The following is a 17,131-nucleotide window of genomic DNA, read 5'->3' on the forward strand; positions in this document are numbered from 1 at the left end:
TGCGTCTTTAAATTATATGTTGTGAGTAATAGTCGACAACAATTAACTAAATTTGCATGTTATAAGTAATTTTTTAGGGAGGGCATGAAGTATCCCACACGCCGCCTCCCCTCCCCCTCCCCACTCCACGTCGTTGCTAGTTCACGTTCCAGAAGGTTCGTTAACATTTCTAAGAGTGTGCTGAAACATAATTGTGTGTCCTGAACTCTACATACACTTCACTGTGTCTTTAGGAAGAATGTTGTTTACATAATTCAACAACGAACATAATTTTTTCGTTTTTTTTTATTGTGGGTATTAAGAACTCCGCGCCCTTGCTAACGCGTCTTGTGGAAAATGAGTTGGTGTTCCTAGCGAGAAGTCAAAATTTAAGTATCTAAGTTGAACATCGACAGGCATTTGAAAGCAGAGACCATAATTAGCCTACAACTCCGCCAGGAACTCAGAACTACAGTGCACGTATTGCAGCCATAATTTACTTCATCAATTTGAAAAATAAATACTGACCCAGTATCTTAGTAATTAACAACAACAACATATGAAATACAAGTACAGAGAGAAATTACAATTTCAGTAAACACAATGGTCCTTTGAATTTAAATCTGACACTGCTTTTTACCTAGATGTACTGACAGTAAATCCGAGCATTTACAAAATTTCCTGTGACAACTGCATTAAATTATGTATCAAAAAATAGGAAAGAATTGTGGAATAATATTTAACGAACATAAAAGAAACTTTGATAATGACCAATCAAGTTTTTACATAATCCTGAAAAGGCAAAATCATAAGGCAGATCAAATCGAATAAGCTTTGGAAATTATTCTACGTAAAATAACTAAAGGTCATGCTATGAACACTTTAAAAGAATTGCAAATTTGTACACCTACGAAAAAATATCCAAACGACATCCTCAACGAACAAAAATATCTGAAACGTAAAACTATTGAGAAAATTTTTTTCAAATGACTGATATCGAAAAGTATGATGATGACACGACATAGCCATAGATAAACCTAAGCTTCTCATTTTACAAAGTTACGATCTCTGAAACTCAAACAGTGTCCGTGAACTTCGCAATGTAATTTACTTTGTAAACATGAAGCATCCCTGGAGCGACAACTGTCAAGTAACTTTCGAAAAATAGTATATAAAATCACTAAAAGTCTAATACAAAAGAGACTACATGATTCATAATAGAGACAGATTACCAGACAGAAAACCGGTCCAAGATGCATTATTTACATCACTCTACCTGGACGAAAGTACAAAATATTGTAACATTAGATATGAAATACAGGGTGGTGAATCAGGAGGAAATTTACATGCTTTGACGAGTGATACTACTGGTGATTCTGAACAAAAAACTTCTGGTAAGCATATGCCCTTTTCTTAACCATCTCTAGGTAAGACAATGAAAATTGCTAGTAACGGGAAAGGTGCAGGTGAAGGTTAATTAAGATACTGTTGCGTTATGGTTTGTTCAATTGTGTACGTTTCCTCACAGATGATGTTCAAAAAGTCCACCGTCAACTTCAATGCCTATTGCTGCTCTTGTAGACAGACGTTGTGTCGCCGATTGGAGCTCCGTATTGCATTCCTTTACCTGGGCACAAGAATGTAAAATACGAGCGAGAAATTCCTCTCTTGTGTCCTCTCTGCGCTTGTAGACGTCGCTCTTTAGCCACCCCCACAAACAGTAATCCAGTAGGGTAAGATCGAACGGGCGAACTCGGTGGCCGACCAATGACTCCACGGCGACCGACCCAACGATCAGGGCACGTTGTGTTGAGATACTGAGTCACTGGCCGTACGGAATGTGTAGGAGCCCCGTCATGCTGAAAGTACATACGAGGTCGGGTTGCCAAAGGGATATCCTCCACGTATCCTGGTAACAAATTTGGAATAAACTCAAGATACCGTGTCCCAGTACGATGGCTATCTAAATCAACTGGACCGATGAGTTGGTTATCAATAATACCACACCATACATTGACTGAGAACCGTCGTTGAAAATTCGTTTCCACAGAAGCGTGCACATTTTCGTTTGCCCATACATTAGAGTTGCGCGTGTTGTTGATTCCGCTACGGGTAAATGTTGACTCGTCAGTGAACAGAACACGTGAAATTGCTCGCTCATTGGCCATGATCTATTGACAGAATTCTTGTCGGGCGGCAGCATCTCCATCACGCAGATGTTGTATACTCTGCCGACGAAAGAGATACAGACCGTACTCGTGTGCTGTACGTGTCAATTGTGTTTGAGGAATACCATGTTGGGCAATAATTATTGTAAAGCTAATAGTAGGGTTGCGTTCCACTACTTGAAGAATGTTCTCAACTTCATTAAGAGATTGTTGACGGGACGCTGAGAGACAAAATTTACGCTGGGAAGCGTACCACGCTCACGCAGTTCGGAAACACCCTCTTAAACACCCTGCTATCTGGGACTCTGCGATTCGGAAATCGTTGTTGGTATTCTCGCATAGCAACTCTGGAATTCCCATGGGACAAACTATAGACAAAAACCATGTCAGCACACACTCTATGTGTGAAGATCCGTTGCACTTCCACTACACAAAATGGTTTTCGTTGTTCACGTAACAACACTGTAGTACCGTGCACTACGACAAGCACTGTCGGACTGAGACTTGCGCAAGTGAACTGCATACTGACACGGTTAGTAAGGACAACGCTACACGTTTCCCGTTCCTAATTGTTTTCATGGGTTTACTGGAAACGGTTAAGAAAAGGGCATATGTTTATTAGGAGTATCACCCCTCAATGTATGTACTTTTCCTCCTGACTGAGCGAGGTGGCGCAGTGGTTAGCACACTGGACACGCATTCGGGAGGTCGACGGTTCAGTCCCGCGTCCGACCATCCTGATTCAGGTTTCCCGTGATTTCCCTAAATCGCTCCAGGCAAATGCCGGGATGGTTCAAAAAAAAAAAAAATTGTTCAAATGGCTCTGAGCACTATGGGACTTAACATCTGTGGTCATCAGTCCCCTAGAACTTAGAACTACTTAAACCTAACTAACCTAAGGACATCACACACATCCATCCCCGAGGCAGGATTCGAACCTGCGACCGTAGCAGTCGCGCGGTTCCGGACTGCGCTCCTAGAAACGCTAGACCACTGCGTCCGGCCGGGATGGTTCCTCTGACAGGGCACGGACAACTTCCTTCCCCGTCCTTCCCTAATCCGATGAGACCGATGACCTCGCTGTTTGGTCTCTTCCCCCAAGGAACCCAACCCAACCCTCCTAACTCACCCTGTATGTAGTCGTAAGTAAGTATACTGTAACAGTTATAACATCTCAATAAGTCCACTTGAAACTGACAATTCCGCCAAAATGAGCTCGTTGTGCATCAATGCAATAATTTAGAATTAAATATAACAATTTGCATCTCATCTTGAACCAACTGAAAGATAACATCATATTTTGACATCTCTGCACGGCAGGCAGTTAAGAGAAGCACTTGGTAAGCGTGAAACTGAGACGGTGAACTCTAAAATAGTCAAGACACCCAACTTACCTACAGTGACTACAGTGATGGCATCATACCTGGCATAAGTTTTGCACTTTGTCTGACATCCTATAAAACTGAAAATTTGACACAAATCGCTTCCTCCACGACCTGTCCTGCAGAGACGATACTTAATCAATAGGTAAAACAAAAATCTTGTGTCATAACTGTGGAGTGACCTTTCGTACCATGTCTGCCCATCTCATTTCTATCAGCGTTCTTCAGAATAGTGGAGTGTCCTCTCCAGTGCGGACCGTCGTGTGCGACATTGATTTACATAGTACGATATCTTCTATTAATTGCTCCGTGGGATACACTTTTGCAACGATATCTGGCGGAATTCGGCCTATCTCCCATTGCAGTTCATCACTTAATTTCGCGCTACTTTTCCTCTATCGTTTTATGATATTATGGACACATCAACTCGGTCGTAATGAAGTGGTGTCCGCTAATGCAAAGTAAGTCGCGTTTCTGCGTAAGAGACAGTTCGTATCAATCCGCCAGCTTTCGGAACTTTCCCGACGCCTTGGCTGCGTCCACGTCACGGTAACTTGCGTTTCTTTGACCACTAACACCCTACTGTGCAACAGTTGCAGACACCGCCTGTTTGTAGCACTCGTGAATTCAGCTGAATCACCTGAATGAAAACTTCAGTATCTAGTGATCGGCTACTCGGATCACGATTTTATTTTAACGCAATTATTGTCATAAAATTGTCTACACAATTATATACGCTTATATTGGCTTAGTTTTTTCTTTCATTGTTTTAATTTTTTTAGGAGGACTACGGTGAGCGTGCACAACAGATAGAGTGAGCACTGACACGTGCTACCCTCCACGCAGCAGCAAACAGGGGTGCTCGGACGGTATGTGCCCAACAACAGCAAAACTGGAAACAGGAGTGGCAGCACATTGTTTTCCCGACAAGATTCGGTTCGGCATACAGCATTATGACAGCTGTATCCGATGTGAAAGTTCCGTGGAGAACAAACATTGCCGCATTGCAGTCTTGAACGCCATGCGGGCCCAGTGTGCCAGAGTAGAGTGCCATTGCGTACACATTACTATTAGCTCTGGTTCGCCAAAACCTTCAATTTCTATGGATTCCATTAGGTTTCTAACATGACATGTACTCTACCAAGACTTCATCATTTTAGCTTTCAACAAGACACAGCACGACTACATGCTGCGTGCATTTTCATGATCTGCTTGGATACAGAGGGTGTTCGGCTGTTCCCCTGTGTAGCAGTACACCCTATCACTCACGCATTTAAAACATCAGATAGTGAGTTGCCAAGAAAGTGGCACGCCACGTTACGAGTGAATAACAGTTAGATGATGCAGCATCGATTGACATATCTGCATTTATGTCCTAGCCCTGTTCGAGTCGATATCCACCTGGGTTAACCATTGTTGCTGGCAGAAGCGCCACCCTGTGTACTAAATTTACTCCTAAAACATTTGCAAATTTAATGGTGTAGTCTTCCCAATATAGTGAACATGCACAATACCTGAAATTTCTATATTTTGCGTCCTCCCTGGCGTTTCGATTTTAATGGCCAAGAGTGTATATTAAATGGTAATAAACTAGTAACAATGTGTCGCGTAGCTAACATCTTGATTACTATTTTGAGATACATGATCACAGGGTATACAGAAGATCACGGTACTTAGTTTCTGATATGAAAACTGGCTTAACAAGCGGCACTATATATTTTTGTGGAGGTTATGTTGACACGCTGATAGTCGGGGGACGATCGAACTTTGGTCATTATGACTTACTGAGAACTGTCACCTATAGCTGTAGCTCCAAGTCATCCATCTTCTACACCATGCAGATACTGGGATATTATCCTCATATTGCCCACATTCCTCCTCATATTCAAACGTAAATACAGTGAAAGTTTATGTTTTCTGCGTGGGCTTGCATTTTGAAATGATATATCTAAAAAATATTGTGGCTTACTACGTCTGAAAACTGAAGGATCGTTACCACGTAGTCGTGAAACAAAGGACAGCATACCTACAATCCTAGGGAAATCGACATATCTCCCCGTAGTGGATAAACGGACATAATGAAACAGAACGAACAGTGCAATGCCCGTTACCTTAACTGATTAACAAGAAGAAGGTCAATGGGTCGGCCATTGCGCACAACGATAGCGCAGTCACAGTGGGAATATTCAGATTAGGTGGACTACAGGTTATGCTTACTATTAGTGAGTCGCTGAATCATGGAAATGTTGTAGGATAGTTTAAAGAATCTCGAAATTTTAATTAAGTGTGAGAGTAAACAAACGTTATTTGCTCTCATTATTGCAAAAATACACAAATAACTTACATAGAGGTGAGTCTTCTAAAAACCTGTATCGTATTCACAAAGAATAATGCCAACACTGTGGGGCGTTACCAAATTAAATGGAAGACTGCATGGAGAAAACGCAACAAGCTACTCGTATCTGGACAGCTCGCACAAGCACAGCACATGAGACGAAATTACAGGCTATAATCCAGTTTACCTACTAGTGTGCTGCTCAGAGTACTACTGCAAATATCCCCAAGATCAGCAAAGCAGTGAGCACCAGACGACAGTCAGGAGGCGAAACATATGGCGGACGAAACACGAATGCAACGAGAACTCGTTCTGCGCTCTAACTATCTACTTTCAAAAAAGCTCTACTTGGAGGGGATGACTCAATACTGTTGCCAACATGATGGACGAAATAAGGCGTACTTCATCAAAAAAGGGAAACGCAGCACAAACTTGCCAGTCTTGGAGTACAGTACGCCCATTAAGAGACACGAGATTAGTACTGACCGAGAGCAGTATTTCCTCAATTGGTCGGCTTCTTCGCGCCAAGCACTGTCATGGCGTGACACTATTTGATTCGATGAGCAACATTTTGAAGTGAAAAAAAAACCTCTTTATCAGGCTGGTCAGGAGGTGCGCGGTGCCTTTACCATTGATTTTAATCCAGAAAGGGCAAAAATGTCATACTCAGCTATATTCTGGGGCAGGTCGCAGCTTAACTGCCACAAAATCTGCCTGTCTCTCTCGGGAAGTTCGCCTCTCTTAATGAAATTCACTGACTGCCTTCTGCTGACAGAATCTGAGACCGTACCGGCAGTGCAGCATCCTAGTGCAAGAAACCCATAGCCCTCCCCCTCCAAAAATGGCCCATATGTCCAGTACGCTCAATAAAACAACTACAAAATAGCGGCAGAAGATGAAACAATAACGCTCAGAGATTTGTGACAGTAATGCCAGAACTTTATGCTCACAGATAATTGTATTTTTTCCCTTTGTATGATTTGCATGCCCTCTCTACGTGACATGGGCATGGACTCTGATGTGTTTTGCTTTGACTCCACAATTCCAGCATCGATTGAACCAGGAGTCCGACCAGCAGGCTGGTTACCGGGTGCATTGGAGATGACGTTCCAGCTGCTCTAAAATGTTTTCAGTTCCCACTACATCCTGTGTGATTACGACAGAATTTTAATTAGCATTAATCTGCTGCAGGTGTCTTCTTGGGCAAGAGACAGATACTGCCGCCGTCTGAACTCTATAATATACTGGTGATCAGTCATAGTACCTAGTAAGAACGTGTCATTGGCATCACTATTGCATGGCGGCGTTGACAGCACACGGAGTGAAACGTCATCTGAATACAGTACATTTATGCAGTCACACGGTGAATACTTGAATGCCTTGTGATGCAGTACAAGTCAAATTCAGTCGTAGAGTCAAAAACAGACTGTGGAATGGGAGACTGGAACGTCTTCCCCTCCGTCATTCAGACTGAGGAATATTGTCCTCTGGAACACCATGTATTGGAATGTGAATCAAACTCACGCCAGTATCCAGTAAATCGCAAATGCCTTTGGCTCGTATGGTTCACCGAATGCTCCTATCTTCACGTTCCGCTGTTAAACGATTCGTAATAAAAATTTTGGTTACACGATTTCACGGCCTCGACCTGTCAAAACCGAAGTACTCTCTACTGTACAGATATTTCTTGTCAGTTGGCATGGTGACGATACCTGCATTTGTGTTGCACTTCCTCATTCTAGATAAATAGTTTGACGTCTCGAACACCAAATCCTCGAGATGTCAGACACTCTGGTCGGCACCAAATGCCATTTGTCGATAAAGTATCAACCAAAATTTGGATGTAATTCGCATTATATGTTGTCGTGCAGCATAATCGGCGTAAACATTAATTAAAAGTAACACCATAACTACGGAGCACATCAAAAACACAGCTATGAGCAACTACATAAAATGTGTGTGTGGGGAAGTTTGTAGAGCGTTAGATTCACGTTTCAAAGGTCATGGTTTCGAATTCCAATAAGGACAAATTCCTTTGACTGTATTATGCGTGATAGTGTTTTATTGGACATCGTGTTTATGACCTGTAAAAGGCTGTTAGGAGTTTACTGTAATGTTCTCTTGGCTGTCTGCCTTCGCTTAGTTTCTTTGAAAGTAATAAACCTGTAGGGTACAGTTGTAGTTTTACAGAATATACAATCAGAACAGAAAACCAAAGAAAACAGTTGTATCACACATGCGGAAGATATAGTATAAATAATAATTAATAATAAACAAAAGGATAAGATAAGTAATAAGTACGTAACGTTCAACTAACGCAGCGAAAGCAGAGTGCCAAAACAATATTGCTACAAACTCCGAATAGTCATTTTACATGTCAGGAAAATGTCCTCCCATACAACAGTTTCACTTGTAAGAAGTTTAAAAAAAGTTGTCGTTATTGGGATTTGAACTCGGAACCTTTCGTAAGACGCCTGAAAGCGCTATCTTCTCACCCACCTGCGAACTACAATAAATTTGCACACAGATAACTTTTGCTTTGCTCTGTAGCTGTGCTGATGGCACTTTTAATTAATGTTTATGCATGTTCTACTGAACGACAGCACTCAGCATAACTGAATCGGTGATTTGGTTGATACTCTATTGACATACAACGTTTGGTACCGATCTAAGTGTCTGATATCTAGACGTTTGGGTGTAAGTGAAGGCTATTACTCCATATGGAAAACATGGAGCGTCACTGAATGTTGACTTCTTATGATATACTGAAGTGTTCCTTGCGTGGATGAGCCTTTCAAGAAAGGTCTCGGCAGTCGCAATAGAATGGGCTTCTGCGACTGCTATGTCGCAAGTGTTATCTGGGGCCGAGTGGGACGTGGAGCAGCGGATCCAGACGGAATTGTGTATACGAGATGGTTCAAATGGCTCTGAGCACTATGGGACTTAATATCTGAGGTCATCAGTCCACCAGAACTTAGAACTACTTAAACCTAACCAACCGAAGGATACCACACACATCCTGCCCGAGGCAGGATTACAACCTGCAACCGTAGCGGTCGTGCGGTTCCAGATTGTAGCACCTAAAACCGCTCGGTCACACCGGCCGGCTGTGTATACGAGAATCCTAAGATAATTCGAAGTTTAATACGATAGGTGCTAAGCGATTGTTTCTTAAACATCCAACTATTTTAAGATTTTACAATGTTTCTTACACTATGTCTATGTGAAAAGCGTGAAGCACTGAGCTGTAGATATTATTGGTAATCGCCAAAGTTAGAAAGTTATTTAATCTATTAGCTAAGGTGACCAAATTCAAATATGGATTGGAGGAGGCCATTATTCATGCTTGCAAAATCTCTCTAACCACCAAATGTAACATGGTTATTGCGTTTACCAATAAATTATAGCTAGAACCACGTCCAGTAGAAATCCTTAGCAACTTCCACTCCCCACCACACACTCTGCGACTGTATCCCTGATGTTGATTCATAATCTCCAAAAGCGTAAAAACTTGCAAATCGCTAGTGAAATAACTTCTTTGGCGATATGTCCAGATATCATACTCAAGACTATTGCACAAAGTGAAAGATCGACTGCACTGACATTCGTTGCACAACCTCGCATAAATGCCTCCAGATGTAAGTTTCGACTCACCGGACGGCGTGACATCCTCTACCGATTGTGTTATTTGGATGCAGTATGGAGGGGCGTGGCCCCAGAATACCACTCGCCCAACTGTTGTCAGTTTCACAGATTTCGAAGAATTGCGTGTTTGCCATGAGCTGTACAGATTTAATATTAATTTTCTAACGGTTTCGATCGTAGTGACTATCTTCATAGGAAGAAAAGGCTGTACAATAGATAGATATGACGTTGATCTTTCTATTGGATGAACTATAGCTCTGTGAGACCTTGGAGCTGCTACTTCTCACTCAAGTAGGTCCCCAATTGGCATCAGGAGGCTAAGGTCCCTAAGTGCCACTCCTCACACCAGGGACGTTCTTCGTTGCTCCACCTGGAACGCAATAACAAATTTCGTCCGAGACGTTTTTCGTTGGATACCGTCCACTACGAGTTTCTCTCCTGTGCCAACGAACAGTAGTACATGCACCGAATGTCTTCATTTAGGATTTGGATATATTGCAAACCCTTTGTCCTTGTTTTGCTTTCTAATGCTCTCTCTAGTAGCGTGTTAAGTTGCTCTTTGCTGTCTAGACACATATCCTATTATCCAGTTCCAGCTTCTTAACAATGTTCTCCCTATATAACTCTCCTCATTAAGTCTGCGACGAACCTCCTGATTTATTATCGGTCCATCTAAATTTCAGCTTCCCTTACAGTACCGCCTCTCCACGGTTCGATTTTTTTTTCTTTTTAGATTTTACCGCAGTCCCTAATTCACTTACATATAAGGCTGTGTTCCAAACTTACATCCTGAGAGATTTATTCCTCATAATAACGCTGGTGTTTCATACTAGTAGATTACTTTTGGCCAGGTTTATAATGTGTTGTTTTGCGGCAGTTCAATTGCTTCGCTTTATCTACTTCGTATTCATTTTCTATGTTGAATTTAGGTGTGATATTTATTGTGCTACCACTCATTACTTTCATAATCCTTCTGTTTCCTGGCAATCCATATGAGTGATCAATACAATTTTTATTCCACTCAGCCGGCCGGAGTGGCCGTGCGGTTCTAGGCGCTACAGTCTGGAACCGAGCGACCACTAAGGTCGCAGGTTCGAATCCTGCCTCGGGCATGAATGTGTGTGATGTCCTTAGGTTGGTTAGGTTTAATTTGTTCTAAGTTCTAGGCGACTGATGAACTCAGAAGTTAAGTCCCATAGTGCTTAGAGCCATTTTAACCATTTTTTTATTCCACTCAACACGTCCTGCTATTCTTTCTCAGTTTCACGTCTTCAGCTAATCTTATAATCGTACCCCTTAACCCTGATTAGTTTCTCCCACTTCTAAACCACCTTCCTTGTTTCTCTGATGCACTGATTGGCCAACGGGATCTAGTCGGAACACTTCGTTTTTGATATCCGTTTACATTTTTATCTTTTGTACATATTTTGTACTATCAATTGTTCTCTATCCGTTACATCTATTTTTCTGAAAGTATCCAATGTTTGCACAATTTTACAAGTATTTTAAAATCGCTTTTTATAGCTCGACAGATGTAGTAATCCTCAGATTTTTAATAGGTATTGCTCAAATTATCTAGCGTAGCGTCAGAACTGCCTCTCTGGCGCCTTTTCATAAAGCAAATTGATCATCCAACTGATAATTAAATTTCTTTTTCCGTTTTTCTTTGTATTATACTTGTCAGCAACTTGGATGCTGAACTGTTAAGGTGATTGTGCAGTAATTTTGACACTTTTCTTCCACTGCTATCTTAGGAATTTTGTGGATGAAATTTTTCCGAAAGTCTGATCATATATCTCCAAATTTATAGTTTGTAAAATACATTTGCAACAATTTTCCCTCTTATTTGACCAGCCACCTGATAACGTATCTTCCTTGTAGAGACCTTCATTGTAATCTTACCATGTATCCCCTCTATCTCCTGTGATTTACAGAGCAAGAAAATTTCCCCTACCCAGTTACTATAACTTTGAGTTTAATTTTAACGTGGGCGGTTTGGACTTTCCTTATATCTTATTTTGTTTGTTTATATAACAACTGAGGAAAAAAGCGTAGAAGCCACAAAATGCTCACGAACGATCCTGCCAACAATACAGCACAAAAAATTTGGGCAATACAGCAAAAGATGCTACATCATAAATACATATATTTGTTTTTATTGACCCCCAAATGGGGAATGTAGTTACATAAAAAGTATGTAAATATTCTAATAAATTCCAAAGTGCTTAAAGTGTTATCGACAAAAGCGGAAAAAGTAACTACGCAATATAATAATGCACAACTAAAATAGATAAAATTAGGCAAGATACAGTATAAAGATTAAATGAAATGAAGAGGATAAAATGTATGGACGTGCACTTGCTCCTCCTTTGTTATCACATATAAAAACTGCAATACAACAGAAAAACAGTGACCACTTAGAGAACTTGTTACATAGCACTTACGAAGAACTGGTAAAACACATCATATTATGTAAGAGATTCTAAAAATAAATAAAATAAGTATGAAAATAAAAGGTGGTAGCTCATATCATTCTTCCATGTTACCTAACAAAAACGTCATAAGCACCATTCGTATTATCAAATAAACTGTAAGGTGGGCATATCATTTTGATTTTTGTAAGTTACTGATGTGAACGCCAGAGAGAGAGAGCAAGTTGTGTTACTGTTAAACGACTTTCGGTCTCCTTGTGGCGTAGTCTTGGCCTCTGTGCAGTGTGATACATTCTTAACTGAAGTGTGGTAGGTGATGTACGTATCCAGTGGTGCTGTGTGGACTTGTGATTCGATCAGTCAGATAAAGAGTGATTTACTGTAAAGGATAGCAAGGATGAATGTGATGTACATATTGAAAGATGAAAAGAATATAAATTCTTAATAACGCAATTTTTTTTGAGAGAAAAAGTTTCAGGTAATACTGGAGCACTACGTAGCTACTTTGTCGGAATGACTATTGTCAGCTATTTAATTTTGTTCACGTGCTCAGAGTTGACAGAAAGACCACTCCACTACCATGACTCATGCATTAACATATCAACTGAGTAAGCTTTTTGATAAAAATTCTGTTACCGTTGTACCGTCTCTAAACCATTGTTCACTTTGTTAAGCAGCTCTTGGGGAACTTAGGTAGATATAAGTTTCCCACTACGTGTTTCTGTATGATATTTAGATCTAATTTACCTCCCAACTATAAAACGTCCATGTATAATCAGAAGTATGAATCCACAAACTGTTATCCAACTTAAACTCGTATGCCAGCCTCTGACTAAACAGAACCTAATTTGAACTGAACTGTAACTGGTCTGAATACAATTTGTCTTTATATTAAATGCGCAGCTGAAGTGAAATAATTATCTGGCCAAAATAAAAATTTCCACTTACCTTGAGTCCTGACAACATTGTTGCATATTTCTCGAAAGCACAACAGCAAACAGCAGGTAAGCAACGGCAAACTTGATTTGTATTAAAAGGTCCCGAGTTCGAGTCTCGGTCCGGCACACAGTTTTAATCCGCCAGGAAGTTTCATGTCAGCATACACTCCGCTGCAGAGTGAAAATCTCATTCTTGATGTGTATTTTTAAAATAAAATTTCCAAACCACATTGAAACTGTTGCTTACCATATGGTGCAACGTGATAATACGTAACGATGAACCTTCTTTAAACAGTGGTATGGGGATAGCAACTATTCCTATGAAATGATATTCCAAGCCAATGATTTTAGGATGAAGAAGTTGTTCAAAGAGACAGAGAACATTCTGCATGATCTTCACTTTGGTCTCAACAATACAATGCTTAACAAAGTGAACAATGATTTATAAAGGTACAATGTTAACATGTAAGTGTTCTCTAAACCCGTCAGTGCACGCCCTTCCAGTTTTATAGTACAGCATTTTGTGTATGAGCCACATTCTATTCTATACTTCCTTCATCTTAATACTGGCTGGTTCTGCAACAGCTCTGTCTAATTTCCTTCTATAATGTATTGTCTTTGTGGAAACTGATCCCTACGTTGGTTTTCTTGAATATCATTGCGATTTTATCCAAGAATCCTTCTAAGTATGGTAATTTGGTAAACTTAGTCCTTTTGCACATGGCACTTCCTTTTTCTAGTGTAATTGGATCAGCCGTATCTGCAGTGTCTAAGTTTTCGCTCAAATAGTTCGGTGATTATTTCAGGTCTCAAAACATTATTAATAGCTATTCCTTGCAAGATACCGCGTTAATGTTTTATTTCGTCATAATCTAGTGGCAAGTTGCTTAGTCTATGCACCATAAATTGAAAACGGGTGGCTTATGGCAAACTGGATGCCAAGAAACATTATTTTTTGTGCAATCTATGGTGTATGGCTTACGAAAAATTCAGAATTTGTCTTGGCTGTTCACATTTCAAATTTTAAGATCTAGGAAATTTATACTTTTTTCTATTTCTTTCACAAATTTTATACTGAGACCTAAGCTGTTAAACTGGTCATACCTGGTTCATTCCTGGTTCTTGGTTTGGATGTGAGACACCAAAGCAGGAATAACAAACAGTGCAGAGGTTCCTGTACATCAATGCCATTGAGATTATCGGGAAAAATGGCAAATTATCGACAAGCTGGGCAATTGCTTCTTGTTTTGCGCCAGGGAAAAATTTTCTAAACCTGCTACGAAACTTGATCGACGTCTATAATATTTATGGCAATGCACAATGCACAAATGGACAACCATTATCAGGCGGTCTTTACTGGTATTCGCTCTCAGCTGGTTTTGTTTCTTCATAGGCTCACCGAAATGCAAGTAAGTTCTGCTGTGTTCATGTCAGGATGGTATCAGGGGTGTTTTCCCTACATGTAAACTGAGTAGTATCCAGATCCGGGGAAAATGAGTTTTATTCCCAAGAAATACCACTACAGGGTACAACGTTATTGAAAACTGGCTACGCCCGCGGAGTCAACCGCACATGGTACGGAAAGAGTATTTCGCCCTCAACACGGACTGCTGGACATGTCCGGAGGGTGAGGAAGCTGGAAGGTAAGAGAACGAACCGCTGTTGCGGCCAGCTCGCCGAACCTCTTCCCTATCTCACGAGACGTTTCCCGGTTCTCCCATTGCCGGGTTTGTGGGCGAAAGTTGACGTCTCGCAGTCAGCAATACCATGGTGTCACCCCTAGCTCAGCGTAATAGCATCAGAGCCTGCAACAAGTACTGCGGAGCGATTTACGTAACTGCTGACATCACTGCCTGAAGCTAAGTTAAAATGGTGGAAGTAGAATACAATAAAAAGTTTTAACCATTATTACCCTTTACCACATACATCTGTATCATTTATCAAGTTTGTGTACAGTGATGTAGCGGAAGTGATAAACCTGTATATATATAATAGCTTGTATTTTAGAGTAACGGAATACAGTGACCAAAACAATGCACCCTGCGAAAAAAAATTATATAAGATTTACTAACAATCAATTTCAGGAGCAATTATTTGCTTATTTCAAGTAATTGCCTGTAGTTTCTAGAATAAGTGTGAAAATTGCTACAATAAACATTGCTTTCAGCTGCTCCAACAGAACGGCGGCGGATTCCCCCGGAATAGTTTCAGTGCATTGATCTTTTGGTGTAATTCATAATGCATTCGCTTATTTCTGTCTGGAATCAATGAACTGACTCCACCTGTTTGTTAGGGCAGACTGCTCAACAGTGGACGAGCCGGGAAGGATACCAATTCTAGGAGGCCTCTCCAACTTTGGGAGGGTAAGTAGTACTCCAGCGTAATTTACCGTTAACAGATGACTACAGCGCATATCCTGTAACGCTTACTGATGATTAAATGATCTCATTATAATATAGTTTAATATGTAAAAATAACGTTTTAGAGAGTATGAGTACACAATTTAGACAACATCCAAGTAAATGCCGGGAAATAAACTCCTGATCCACTTGCCACTCACATTTCACTGTTATTGACGTGTATTTAATTCGAAGATAATTACGGGGTCACTGTTAATTAGTACTATCTGCTCGGGCAATTGGCAGATTTCATTTGTCTTTTTGTGAGACAAGGCAGCTGGGATATCCAGATTAAGACAGAAGCGGGAAAAGGGCCTGTGGCTGACAGAGTGATTCAGCCGCGAAACGCAAATGAATGAAGACGATATTAAATCGGCCCGTTTCTGGTCCCTTCAATTTCACATCTAATTTGGTTTGCAGTGCTATCTTCCGCATTCCGCAAATATCATGTTTAATTTTGAGTTTCACAGGGAGTACAACCTCGTACTTGAAACAGAAGGTCCACAAAACGTAAATATGATTCATGATATCTTCAAATCTATATCCTGCTATCTTTTATATAACTTTGAGATGTGGAATATACATATTAGAATAACGAATAATTTAGTAAATGAAGTGACTGTGAAACTAACTGTCTCTGCATAGCATTAAAGGCGGATGTTCATCAACATAAACTAGAAGGAAACTGTAATTACTCACACAGTTTTCATGTTATCATTTAATACAGGTACAGCCAATGGAATACGCTACGAAAATTTAACTATAGTAAATTCTCAGATATTCGTTAAGTATGAAATTTCAGTGGCTGTAACTTTTGTATAGAAATGATACTCACAAGTATATTCAACCAATTTCAATCGCAGATTTATATTTCAGGTCACCGTGTAGAATGCTGTATTGGCTCCAGCCTTTTAGAGTCATCATCATCATCATCATCATTTAAGACTGATTATGCCTTTCAGCGTTCAGTCTGAAGCATAGCCCCCTTATAAAATTCCTCCATGATCCTCTATTCAGTGCTAACATTGGTGCCTCTTCTGATGTTAAACCTATTACTTCAAAATCATTCTTAACCGAATCCAGGTACCTTCTCCTTGGTCTGCCCCGACTCCTCCTACCCTCTACTGCTGAACTCATGAGTCTCTTGGGTAGCCTTGCTTCTCCCATGCGTGTAACATGACCCCACAATCTAAGCCTGTTCGCCCTGACTGCTACCCGCCTTTTAGAGTAGACTTGATTTTTTTATTTCTAATGATGTCCTCATTTTACTGAACTGTAATAAGAGGGTAGTGGTTATCAGTTATATGAATACCGAAAGTTGCCATAGAACTACATGTCTTTCACTTTTTAGATGTTGATTAAAATTCTGAATACTCCTGTTGTAAGTAAGTACTAGAAGAAAATCTGTAGGCAAAATGCGAATCGGCTAATGGCATTTTTGTTAGTACAAAAGGATAATTTGAATGATTTTAGGTGTTTTGGTGGACTAATCACATCGGTAGCAAAGCAGCTGCATTATTATATGTCATAGTTGTCGTGTCTCTTCAGAATCCTTCCGCATCCATATCATAAGAGAAATATATTGACAGTCTAAAAATAATACTGTTTGGGCAATTTCATACCAAGGTAAATGTGCTGTTGCTTCTGATTCATAACTTGCTTGGCTTTTAGAGCATGCCTCTTCTTTCGTTTTGTTAAATTTGTTCCTTATCTTGGATATACATCGTTGCACTATACATTCCTACAAAGTATTACGCTCACGTATTTGATTGTACCAATTCCAATCCTAACCACTGTCATAGGATATAATGTTTTTTTTCGTTTTGTGAAGTGCACATCATTATTTTAAGGAA

The 17,131-nt window shown here is 40.3% G+C and overlaps 1 protein-coding gene across 1 annotated transcript in view; it reads left to right on the top strand.

The window, feature by feature from the left end:
* LOC124805609 (dipeptidase 1-like) overlaps nt 1-17,131 on the top strand; it is a gene marked incomplete at its 5' end in the record, with an annotated part of 107,135 nt that overhangs the window by 38,277 nt on the left and 51,727 nt on the right. Inside the window, one exon of the mRNA XM_047266176.1 lies at nt 15,173-15,242. Coding sequence (XP_047122132.1) covers nt 15,173-15,242 — 70 coding nt within the window. The remainder of the gene's footprint in view (nt 1-15,172; nt 15,243-17,131) is intronic.

This window comes from Schistocerca piceifrons, chromosome 7 (assembly GCF_021461385.2).
Source record: "Schistocerca piceifrons isolate TAMUIC-IGC-003096 chromosome 7, iqSchPice1.1, whole genome shotgun sequence".
NCBI classification, from domain to species: Eukaryota; Metazoa; Arthropoda; class Insecta; order Orthoptera; family Acrididae; genus Schistocerca; species Schistocerca piceifrons.